This window comes from Sitophilus oryzae, unplaced genomic scaffold (genome assembly GCF_002938485.1).
Source record: "Sitophilus oryzae breed Bouriz unplaced genomic scaffold, Soryzae_2.0 scaffold_1002_pilon_pilon, whole genome shotgun sequence".
NCBI classification, from domain to species: Eukaryota; Metazoa; Arthropoda; class Insecta; order Coleoptera; family Curculionidae; genus Sitophilus; species Sitophilus oryzae.
In genome coordinates, this window is record NW_022145619.1 from 1,014,922 (window position 1) to 1,027,860 (window position 12,939).

At 29.9% G+C, this 12,939-nt stretch overlaps 1 protein-coding gene across 1 annotated transcript; it reads right to left on the reverse strand.

The window, feature by feature from the left end:
* Window positions 1–892: 892 nt before the first annotated feature.
* Window positions 893–2,903, reverse strand: LOC115889113 (tRNA pseudouridine synthase A). The gene is made up of 3 exons (XM_030909081.1): window positions 1,723–2,903; window positions 1,359–1,531; window positions 893–1,137 (listed from the first exon to the last, which is right to left on the reverse strand). The coding sequence occupies exons 1-3, from the start codon at window positions 2,714–2,716 to the stop codon at window positions 1,006–1,008; spliced, it is 1,299 nt and encodes a 432-aa protein (XP_030764941.1). The 5' UTR covers window positions 2,717–2,903; the 3' UTR covers window positions 893–1,005.
* Window positions 2,904–12,939: the final 10,036 nt, after the last annotated feature.

The following is a 12,939-nucleotide window of genomic DNA, read 5'->3' on the forward strand; positions in this document are numbered from 1 at the left end:
TGAAAACTACGTTAATAAACTATGTATTGATATTATGAATAATTATCCTTTATATGAGGTGTAATAGAGATAATATGATGCAAATATTATATTTAAAGCTATATTTCTTCTGTTTTCTTAAATACATTATGTGTTTTTAAAGCTTTAACTTATTATAACCTCACCTCAAAACTTTGATATTTGAAAGTTACATACATATATTACATAAACTACACCCTCGACATAAACTACATTAACTACATGTAATGTAGTTTATGTAGTTTTTAAAAGTAACATGTAGTTTTTCGAACCCTGATGAGGTGTAATAGAGATAATATGATGTAAATATTATATTTAAAGCCATATTTCTTCTGATTTCTTAAATACATTATGTGTTTTTATAGCTACAACTTATTATAACCTCACCTCAAACCTTTGATATTTGAAAGTTACATACATAGATTACATAAACTACACCTTCTACATAAACTACATTAACTACATGTAATGTAGTTTTTAAAAGTAACATGTAGTTTTCCGAACCCTGGACAGATGACCTCCACATAGATGCACAGGCCACGAGGCTTTGGACGAGGCACTCTTGACGTCATCAAAGTAGTCAGGCTTATATTCATTGCATAATTAATATTTTTTTTGCCCCACATAAAGATGAAAAAAGTCATACACAAAGTTACTAAAATATAATATTTACTTTTTATCGCGTTAAACTGATTGAATAGCATCAAGGTTTAGATTTAAAGCAATTATAAATATATCCTGGTGATAACAGTTTCCAAGTTTAAAAATCTGAAAACAACTGATTTTTTTGTCATTTTGACCAAATTTTGATTTAAAAACTTGATTTAATGAGATGAATGAGACGAACGATTAATTCAAAATAATTGTGTACATAAAATGTATATATATATAAATTGTATTTTCTTTTTAGTTTTAATTATAAAAAACTGCAAATATTATATATTATGTATAATAAATTATCACTAAGTTAAAACCAAACATTTTCTCCTATATATTATTTTGTTGTTTGGATTTTTCTATTTCATCTAGATCGTCCTCATCTGCACCCTCATCGTCACTCTCATATTTCTCATCAGAATCATATGAATGCCTGGACAATTTCTTTAATGTCCATTTTACCTAAAATACATCAGCTATTTTTAAAACATATATACAGTGCTTAGCATTTACTATAGGCATTTGAAAGATTATAATAGATAGAACATAGAACAATAACTTAAATATCTATCTTATACAAACAAATCACACATTTATACAGGGTATTTAAGAACAGTTTTGCTTAAAAAAGCCTGAAATATACCGTGCATTTTTAAATCAAAGACAGGTTTTATAAATTTTACCATTTCCTCTTTCTCCAATTCAGTATTAATTATGGTCGGATAAATATATTTTTCTTTAAACTCTTGTACATCTTTCTCAACTTCATCCCACATTAATTTTTCATGCATACCATCATTTCCATACTTATTATTGTACCTTTCATAATGGACATAGTCTAATACTAATCCTAACCCTAAAAAAATGCTACATATTATATAGATTTTATTAATTTTTTGAATAATAGCGGCTGAGGTAATTTCTGTATATACAGGTGGCTCATTAGTGCAAGGAAGTCCAATATCGTCGTTACTGATGATAAAATACTGTTTGTCAACAAAGAAAATATTGGACTTACACTAATGGGCCACCTTGTATATACCTCACCTGGAGCTCTAGGTATATTAATTTTTTCCACCGATAAAGCCTTGGTTATAGTATCTTCCGAAGCAATTCCCTTTAGTACTGCTATAACTAATCCAACCATTTTCCTAATTTGGTGCAGCATAAAACTCTGCCCATTGACTTTCAACACGCAAAATTCAACATCATCCTTAACGAAAGGTTCTTCACATATAAAACTCCGTATAAATCTCTTTGCACTAGGATCAGTCGGTTGTTTCTTTGAGGTGAAGTTATGAAAATTTTTCGTTCCTATGTATAAACCTAAAAGTCTGTTAACTTGTTCATATATTTCTTTTGATAATTTAAATTCTTTTTGTATGCATGGGGGATCTTTTTGACTTGAAAAAACTACAGTGGGTGTTAAATAAATATATGTACGACCGTCACACTGTGATTTAGCATTAAAACCTTTAGTGACCCTTTTATAAGCAAAAACTTTGATCGTTTCAGGTAGTTTTTCGTTTATTGTATTTAAATCAAAATTTTCATCAAGTTTTAGCGAAACTACTTGTCTTGCTGCACTAACACCTTTGTCGGTACGTGCAGCGCGTTGAAACTGCATGTTTTGAACTTGTTCGTAGCATTCTTTGTTGATAAAAGCTGAGTCAAACAGTGCTTGGAATAGTTCTTCTTCAATCGTTTTTGTATGTGGATTTCTTTGCATTCCATAGTAATTCACTCCAGAATACCCCATAAGCAGGCAAAATTTTCTTCGTTTTGTTTTATTAAGAGCTTTTTGAAACTCTGCTTCGTTGGTTTTAACTAATTTTGGAAGGCTTGGATCCAGCCCAGCTCCTTTATCTGACCTACGTTCCTCCCACTGGCGTTTTTTAGTCCTACCGTCATACCGCGATTTTCTTTCACTCTTAGTATTATTCATTACTCTTTCGATAGTAGTTGGTATTCTTTCAGCAATTTTTTTACATAAAGACAAGGAAAATTCCGAGTATTTTGCAAACCGTAAAATCAAACTCATGTGAATAAAAATTAGTCTAAGTGTACTTATAACAATTAGTGATATTTAACTGAGTTTCAAATCAAGTTTTTTGTTCTTTTATAATAAATAATATAAAGTTTTTTAAAAACATGTAAACACGAAGCGGTCTAAAATTTAAGGTTAGATTAGAAATCGCCATAGACTATAGGACTATAGATAGACCCCTTGAGATAGACCATAGACAAAGCCATAGACAACTGAAATCACACCTTTGAATAAGAAGACAAGGAAGGAGCATAATGCTCTATCCATGTATTCCCTTTGAAATCACACCACAATCACACTGAAATCGCTCTAAAACACTCAGCCATTACTTTCGCATAAAAGCTGGAGATCATACTGGAGACTTGGAGACGTAAAGATTTGTGACGTCAGGAAATTAGTCGCAAAGCCCTTATTAAAATAAATGTACCGTATGATCGGGGAAAAAAAAACCGGTGTCAGCGATGGCTATGAAATGAAGATCGCTGTAATTTAATATGTAAATTTGTATGGGAAGTATTCATTGATGTTCATTTCATAGCCATCGCTGACGCCGTTTTTATTCAATCATACGGTATTTTGGTACAATATACATATCTTGCATAAATAATAGTACCGTATACCCCGCGACCGATGAATAACAATCTATAATTTTTTTTATGGGAAGTCAACCCCTATAGACGTCATTTAACTAACGAAAGTAAACTAACAACTGATATAAAACTTGTTATTTGCAAAAAAATATCTTTTAACGAATTTTAAACTACACAATTTAAAAGTCGTATACAGGGTGGCCCGAATTGTATTCGGGAAACCTCGGCAGCATATTCTGCAGATAAAAGTATTTATTATATGTATTTTTATAAATGAAAAAGTTCGTTTTGTATAAATGCATGTCCCAAAATGCTTCGTTTCAGAGATACAGGGTGTGATATTTGGATGAAAATTGGTGTTTTTTTTGACACGAGAAATTTGATTTCAATATCAATACGACTCCTACCCGTAGGAAGCGTCACCTAGGAAACAAAAGGAATTACCGACCCTGAATATTATAGGAATTTTCCAATAAAAATAACAAAAACAATCAACTTTAAACGGTGGTGTATAGATTAATTTAATAGAAAAAAATACCAAAGTATTACTGTAACATTTGCAAATATTACTCTTCTACTACAGCAGTTGTTCTGAACATTATTCTTAAAGTTTATGACCGATGACTAGTCATGCCTCAATGACTTGAGTAGCTTCTTGACGCTCTTCCTCCAATTCTTTTCCTGTAATGTCTAACAATTTCCTGGCCGTGTCGTTGATTTGTAGGCCTTGTACGATGCTCCATTTTCCATTTTTTATGGTCACTGGGAAGGAAAATACCACGTCTTTAGGTGCTCCGTAACTTCCGTCGCTTACAACACCCATAGAAACGAACTGGCCTGAAAAATATAAATAATACAAATTAAACGTTAGAAGACACTGTTCAGTTATAAGTAGACAATGACAGTTATAAGTAGGGTTTCTAAACCGGGATCCCGGTGTATTTTTCCGGAAAATCCCCAAAAATCTCGAAAAATTTAAATGCCCTAAAAATCTAAAATGATTCAACTTTATACACTTTAGTCTTTCAAAGATCATATTTTATGTATATTAAGCAGAACGTCAATATCTAAAAGTTATATTTCCGTGTTTGCTATATTTTTTTTGCAACAAGAATTTTTTTTTACACTTTGTCTCTTTTAATATAGCTCTTTTCAAATTTTCTTTTTGATATATGTAGCTGCATATTTATATCATTCTTTAGAATTTATTACTCATTGTGATAGTCAATATCCTAATACCTATTTAAGTATTTTGGTTTTTACTAATGCAGTGTGATGTAACGCTGTTTCGAGTAGTAAAAATGAAGCGAAAAAGAACCAGAACTGGGCGTCGCCTTGTGTTGTGACCATTTCGAGTGATAATAACATTACCGAAAAAAGTAACGAAACGGAGGGTGTAATTGCGTGGTTGCTGGGTGCAATAACATTCAAAATAACTCTGCCGGAACAACATTTTACAGCTTCCCAAATTTCTCACACCCATCTGATCAAAAGTGAAAATGGATTCAGGCAGTACGACGAAACAAGTGAGTAAACAAAGTGCCGATTACATAATCAAAAAATTAAATAGGCATATACTATGTAGTTTTATGTACCTTTGAAAATTTTTCTTATACTTTTTAAATCAACATTGATTAAATGTTTTATGAATATCTTCTAAAATTATAACTATGTACTTTAAAAATGTCGTTATAGCCTAAATAGCCTCAATTATGTCCCTACTTACAAAACCGATGATTAAAACTATGCTAGCAATGGTTGTTCATCTAAAAGTTTTTCGTGGAATAATAATTAGTAAAGTTAGACCTTTTGAGATTCTTTTTAATTTGTTTTAAAAAAAAAAAAATTTTAGAATAATTTTTTTTCATTTAGGCCAGTATAACTTCTTTACGATATGTCCGATTTGGTAACACCATTAACAAAGGCCACTGATCTATATTTAGGCAGCTAAGATAACTAAAATATGGTTATTCTTTGTTGAACAGAATCCTAGTCTGCTGGGGGGGTTGGGGTGTTACACTTTCTCACCTTGTTATAGCCATGGCACTCTAGAATGAGATTTAAAATACGATTTATTATTAAGCGAGAATGTCAAAAGTTGACATATGATACGTCATTCTATTCAGAATATCATTTCCTATCGGATAAAGTAAAATTATATCAGGGGTGCCATTTAAAAATCAAAAGTAGTTGTCATTTTCGGTGAAATAGGAAGTGACCAAAAACAATTGAATACGTCAATCAATCCCAATTTATGTCATATACTAACATACCAAATCTCGTTTTTTTATCTGAAAAAATAAAAAAGTTATAGGGGGTGAGCCACTTTTGAGACGCACCCGGTATTGGTATATGACATAAATCAGGACTAACTGAAGTATTCGATTAGTTTCGGTCACTTCCTGTTTCACCGGAAATAAGTACAACTTTTGATTTTTAAATAGTGTTATCGTTATTTTGTTTGCTTTATTTGCCGAAAATGTCATTGTAAATAGAATGACGTATCATATGTCAACTTTTGACATTTTTTCTTAAAAAAAAGTATTTTAAGTTTCAATCTAGAATGCCGGATGTGTGAAAATCGCTAATTTTTAGTCAAGGAGGTATTGAAAAAGAGATTTAATTGCCTGATAATTGTCCTGGAAGGTTAAAATGTATTTTTAATCATAACCAATTTTTTCAAAGGTATTTTTTATGAACAATTTGGTAACCACATACTTGGTATTTTGTGTCAAATTATTATGTTTATTGTTGTGGCGTTTTAGATTGAAATTCTGAATACTATTTTTCAAGCAAAAATGTCAAAATTTGACATGTGATATGTAATTTTCTATCAAATATAATAAAAAAATAGGGAAGTTACCATTTAAAAATCAAAAGATGTTCAAAGTGAAACAGGAAGGGATGAATAATAGAATATGTCAATGAATTCTGATTTATGGCATGTACTCACATACTAAATCTCTTTTTTTAGGTAAAAAATAAACAAGTGAGTAAAATAAACAAGAGCGACTTTCAAACACACCCGGTGTAATTTTACATATATTTTAAGTGCAAACCTAAAGTATATATTAGGATGTATTTCAGGAAAATATTTTAACTTCTAAAGGGTGGACCAAAAAAGTGTGAGTGGATCGGAATATTTTTTTTGAAATGGAACACCCTGTATATTATTATATTTTTGACTTCCTTTCAGATCACTTTACATGATCCTAAGCAATGAGTTAATATATTTCGAAATTTTCAGAGATATTAATAAATAGATAAAAAATCCTTCAACCTTCCTTAAAAAATTATTATACCCTGTTTTTTTTCTAAGGTAAGATTTCGACAGACGATGACAGAAGAAAAGCAGATGACGTCCCATACCAATCTATTTATTTTACTAAAAAAAGTTTCTAATAATTTTTAAGTTAACTATGGATGGGTTGAAATCATAGACTTAAAATAAAATATAGACTACACTATTTACATCTCAACGCGGACAAACAACCTTTTTTGTACACATGTTTACTTCTGGGTACAGTCGACCGAGCCTTCCTCATCCAGCCTATGTTGTCACGTCTTTAATATTATCAATATTTTTTTCTTGTTATACACATATATTGAGATATTAATACTACAGTTTAATAAAGTAGGTTTTAATATTCCATAGATGTATTAAATAGTCCTTATACTACTAAATTATAAGTCGGATACTGTTTAAAAAGGATAAGTTCTTTACAATATGATAACACCGATTAGAGGCGAGGGAGCCTATTCATTCATTTATTACCTTGTAGTACGCGTGGCAAGTGTGCGGTAAAGCTTTGATGCCGCTATGTCCCCGGCTGTATTAACGCATTTTCTTAGTTTGTAGTCCTTAAGTGTTTATTTTATTGACTTTTTCTGTTCAAGAACTATAAAATATGGTTCGCCAGTGCCAAATTTGCAAGAAATTTGACTTAAATAATCCATTTAAGTCTTGAAACGACTTTCGACCGGTAGACAACTCTCAATTTGCCCATTGGGAGCCAGTGGCGTTGTTGTAGAAAGGCGCTTATTTAGATAATATTTTAGTAAAATGTAAAATCTGAATTTTTTCTCATTACATTATTTACTTACTTACATTGTAACAAAGTCATAATTATAACCCTGTTAATAATTAATAATGATTTTATTAAAAATATGGTTTATTCTAAAATTATCTTGAGCATATAAAATAACATACAAGAATTTTAAATTGATATTACATTATGAAACAATATTTTTTAATATACCGGGTCGTCTCAAAAGTGGCTCACCCCCTATAACTTTTTTATTTTTTCAGATAAAAAAAACAGATTTGTATGTTATAGGTATATGACATAAATTAGGATTTATTGATGTATTCAGTTGTTTTTGGTCTCTTCCTGTTTCACCGAAATGATTACATCTTTTTATTTTTAAAGGCAACCTCGGTATATTGCTACTTTATTCGATAAAAAATGACACTCTGAATAGAATGACATATCATATGTCAACTTTTGACATTGTCGCTGAAAAACAAATCGTATTTTAAATTTCAATCCAGGGTGCCATGGTGTTGTTAAAAACACTAAGTTTTAATCAAGGAGCCTTGGAAAAATAGTTTTGATCGTCTAATAGGTTTCGTGTCTTGTCTAAGTCGGTTAAAATATGTACAAATCGTATTTTTAATCATACATATGTCAATTTTTTCAAATGGAACAAGGGTGACTCATTAGCATATTTGGAAAAAGCATTTTTTTATGAATATATTGATACCACACTTGGTATTTCGAGGTCAAATTGTCGTTATGAACCGCGTGTTACAATTAATTAAACCATATGCAGCAAAAAGTTGACATATGATATGTCATTCTATTCAGAGTGTCATTTTCTATCGAATAAAGTAAGAAATATACCGAGATTTGCCGTTAAAAATTAAAAGTTATAGTCATTTCCGGTGAAACAGGAAGTGACCAAAAACAATTGAATGCGTCAATCAATCCTAATTTATTTCATATACTAACATACTAAATCTTGTTTTTTTTATTTGAAAATATAAAAAAATTATGGGGATGAGCCACTTTTGAGACGCACCCGGTATAATAAAGACAGTACCGAGTTATAAATGTAGTTTTTATTTTATCCACTTCCTATCACCTTCCTTGCTTTAATGGAACAGATTTATGTTTGCTCTAATTTACATAATAAGACATCACTTAACCAGAAAAAAAATTACAACAATCATATTTTTTTTCTCTCCCTGTTGCCGATTCTATTATATCTGTGGAATAGATCCTGTTTTGATTAATATTAGGGGTTGTAAATGTTTGACTAAAATTAATAATTTATTATTAATTTCAAAAATTACCTAATTTCGATGATAAAATTTCTTCTATAACGTGTATTTTATTATTTTTATCCTTTTTGGACTCTAAATTGTTTTTTCTAAACTTTTATTTAAAAAATCTTAATAAAATATAAAAAAGTTTAAATACGATATATTTTTAATTTAATTATAGCTTCATTAAAATAAAAAAATTACCCGGCTATGATACGGAGAGTTCAGGTGTACTTGAGAAACGAAAGACAGTGTTGTGTTTCTCGGCAGAGTCGTCAGGGAACGACCGTTACGACAGAGACAACCTATCTATCGCTCGTGTCGCACTCGTTATAACCTAAAACAATAACACAACAATAACAAGACAGTGTTTGACCGCATGTTCCAGCTATTTATGAATGAGATGCTCAGTCTATATTTTATTTTAAGTCTATGGTTGAAATATAAATTCGTCATGCGTCGTCACTTGTTGTTTTTAACCAGTTTTATTGGTTTATTTCAAAAATGACAGATCGTATTTCAATTTTATTGGTTTGACGGAACGATGAACGACAAACGGACGCCGATGCGTATGAACTCGCCTTTAGATGTTTGACGTTTGTCAAAGTCTTGCCAAATTATAGGTTATAATCTTGTGACAACTTTTGTCAAATACCCTGCGTTTTGGAAGATGATGCATTTTGATTCGTGTTATTACGAGTGTTTTGTGTCTTTTGAAGTCAAGTGTAGGAAAAATCGAGTGAAAATTAACTGTAGAACCCAGAGCACAGTTTATGGTTAATACTTGCTGCCCAGGGAGAAAGTCTTATACAGATACACCAATAAAGTTACTATCAATAAAGTTCGTATACCATCTCGTCGTAGATAAGTGCATCTCGAATATGGTAGAAGAACCATACTAAACACATACTAAAAACTGGCGTAGCTGAAAAATATCGACATCACACGATAGGTAAATAATGGATTTTAGTACTGCAGAAAAATAATGGCAAAAGGTACTGGTTTAAAAAAATTAAGATTAAAGTTAATTAATCAACCTGTGAGGTATAAAATTTGGTAAGTGTTATTATTAATAAAATAGTTTGTTTTATTTATGTTGTTTTATTTATTCCTTTAATATTACAAATAAATAAATGGAATATTACAAATTTGTATTTGTACATAAGTTATATTGACAAATATAATCATAAATGCGGGAAGTTTCATAAAGCTTGAAATTAAGAAATAGTTCTTTTTTATATTTTTTGGTATGTGGTGTCTTGTTTTGTTTGTTTTGTATTAACACCGTTTTTATTAAATAAAATAACTCGATTACATTTTTTCAGTTTTATACAGTTTTTTTCACAATATTTTGAAGTTACTTGTCATTCAAATTTTAAATACATATATTAATTTCCTGCTATGCGTTCCAGTTGTACCAACTTATTTCTTTGTAAAATAAAATAAACTACTTTGAAATTAAAATGACAGACACATCAATCAAATCACTGTCAAGGATCTTCTCGTTGGATAGACTATACAAATACAAGAACTGTTCTGAAATCAAAACCATTTTAGATATTTACTTTAGATGATCTATACCTACTTTGGTATAAATATTGTAACCATAAATCATACAGGGTGTTCAAAATTCTATGCCAAACTTTCTAAAATATAAAATATTTTTTCTTGGTTTTTTTAAAACGGAACATGCTGTATATTATTTCTTTATTAGATGGAGAATTAAAAAAATAACATTATTTTTATTTAAATTATTCCAAATTTTTAATTGTCTCGCAGATACACGCAGTTTTATTTCATATGGCTCTTCTAACGGTAAAATACGAAAGAAAATCATTGATTGACTTTGATAAAGAATTACTGTGTAAAATGCCATATGAAATATAAAACCGCGAATATCTGCGAAACCGTTAAAAATTTTGAAATGCTCTAAATACAAAAATGTTCCATTTAAAAAAAACGAAGAAATATTATTTTAAATTTTAGAATGTTTGGCGTAGAATATTGAACATCCTGTATGATTTACGATTACCATATTTATAACAAAGTAATTACAGACCATCTAAAGTAAATATCTAATAGAGTTTTTATTTCAGGACTGTTCTTGTATTCTTAATAAGTTTATAGGAAACTTTTATTTTATTTTTAAGGGTAGAGTCACCCATCGTAGTTAGATACACTATTTTTGGACACCCTCTATATTAACTTTTATTATACTAAGAATATTATTTACTGTATACTTTTTATAAAACAAAATAGGTAACTATTAGGTATAATAAAATACTCGAACGTCTGTCTAATTTCTAACTTTATACGAAGAAGAATAAAAGTCTAGGAGTGCCTCTGCTCCATTAAGGTAACTTAATACGTCTCATTGGAAAGTTATTAAAAGTTCAAACACGAAAAATATTTATGGACAAAATGGCTAGGTATTACTATACCTATTTACTATAGACAAACACGGTATGTCGACGATTTTTTTTTAACTGGTATAGGTATCTAAATCTAAAAAGTTTTATTAAGAATAAATTATAAATAATTGCCAAACTGCTTATTCACTCCCTAGAACCGTGGAATTTTTATTGTTATCTACTGGAATAGAACATTTTTATTATTTTCCAAAGAACTTTTTTTATTTTGAGCAAAATCTGTGTTTGGACGATATAGTTTTAATCAAAGTGAGACAAAAATTTTTAAGTGCATGATTTGGGGAATTTACTACAAAAATAAAAACATAGCATTTTACAAAATTAGTATTTTGGAATTAATAAATTCTCACAAATATGAGTCGAGTTCAAAACGAAAAAAAAATTGTCCCACTGTGAGTTAATACATTCTAGAAAAGATTAAAAAAATATACAGGGTGGTCCGAACTGTGTTCCGGAAACTTCGGCAGCATATTCTGCAGATAAAAATAAGTAAAAAAGTTAGGTTTGGTTTGGTATGTTTGGTATAAATGTATACCCTAAAATGGTTAGTTTTGGAGATCAGTGTGTAGAAGTTTCATTTTTATTTCATTTTTTTTGGGCATAGGAAAAAGGAGTATAGGAGTTTTTTGGGCATAGGAAATTTGATTTTGATGTCAATATGACTCCGATTTGTAGGGGGCACCAACTACATGTATTTTAACTGTGTTTAAGAATTATAACTTTTCGTCCGTACCTGTATAAAACTACTGGGTGAAAAAATATACATTTCCGTGATTTTTTACAAAAAAATATCTCTTGGTAAAAGTCGCTACGAGAAACCGTTCTCAAGATGTTTAGAATGGAAATAGTCAATACATGTTATTATTGACAAAAAATGAACAATGCGTCGAGTAGATACAGTTATCTGACTGAAATGATAGATTTGGGAACTTTTAATTTTTTTAAATTAATCATAAATTTTTCTTTGAAAAAATGACGATAAAAAAAGTTTCTATTGAACTTTTGGCACAAAAACATGTATCATCAAATTTATGATTTCAGTCTAGTAACTATTTAGTCAACATGTTTAATTTATGTCAATGGCGACAGGTATTGATAATTTCGCTTCCAAATATCTCGAGAACCATTACTCGTAGCGATTTTTATCAAGAGAACTTTTTTACATAAAAAACGTCGTAAATGTTTATTCTTTTACTCAGTACTACTGTTGTACATAAAACTACTGAGACAGTAGTTTTATACGGTAGTAGGACGAAAAATGATTACTCTTCAAACCAGTTAAGAAATATGTAGGTGGCGCCCTTTACAAGTAGGGATCATATTGGCATCAAAATCAAATTTCTCATGTCAAAAAACTCCCAGACACCAATTTTCATCCAGATATTGACGTTACATTAGAAATTATTTGAAAAAAATCGAAATAAAAATGAAAGTTCTACACCTTGTATCTCCGAATCTAAGCATTTTAGGACATACATTTATACGAACTTTTTTACTTATTTTTAAAAGTTTCCGCTATACAGTTTGGGCCACCCTGTATAATAGGAGTATCTGGAAATAACTTTTAATGATATGGTATTTTCTAGAATCTAAATTATAAGAAATATATTAGTTTTAAATTGGATAGAAATAAATCAATATTGTTAGAATGGTCTGTCTGTCTCAAAACGGTACAAAATAAATTACTTCTTGTGTTTTCCTGAACTATAATGTTAAAGAGCTTAGCAGACAAGAGCAATTTTAATAGCATTAAACTATTCGAGACATTTTCTCTACTTAGTATTTTCTAGTAACTCTAAGACCTGAAACACTTACCTGATAAGTTTGAAAATTGTTTTGACGATAAAGATTTGTTCATTTATTTTCTAAATA

Bases quoted from the DNA above. Each gene is read 5' to 3' on its own strand.
- LOC115889113 (XM_030909081.1), bottom strand. From the start codon at position 2,716: ATGAGTTTGATTTTACGGTTTGCAAAATACTCGGAATTTTCCTTGTCT. The intron at 1,532-1,722 runs GTGAGGTATATA...GCATTTTTTTAG, and splicing joins TAATATACCTAGAGCTCCAG to GGTTAGGATTAGTATTAGAC. The intron at 1,138-1,358 runs GTAAAATTTATA...GATGTATTTTAG, and splicing joins AATTGGAGAAAGAGGAAATG to GTAAAATGGACATTAAAGAA.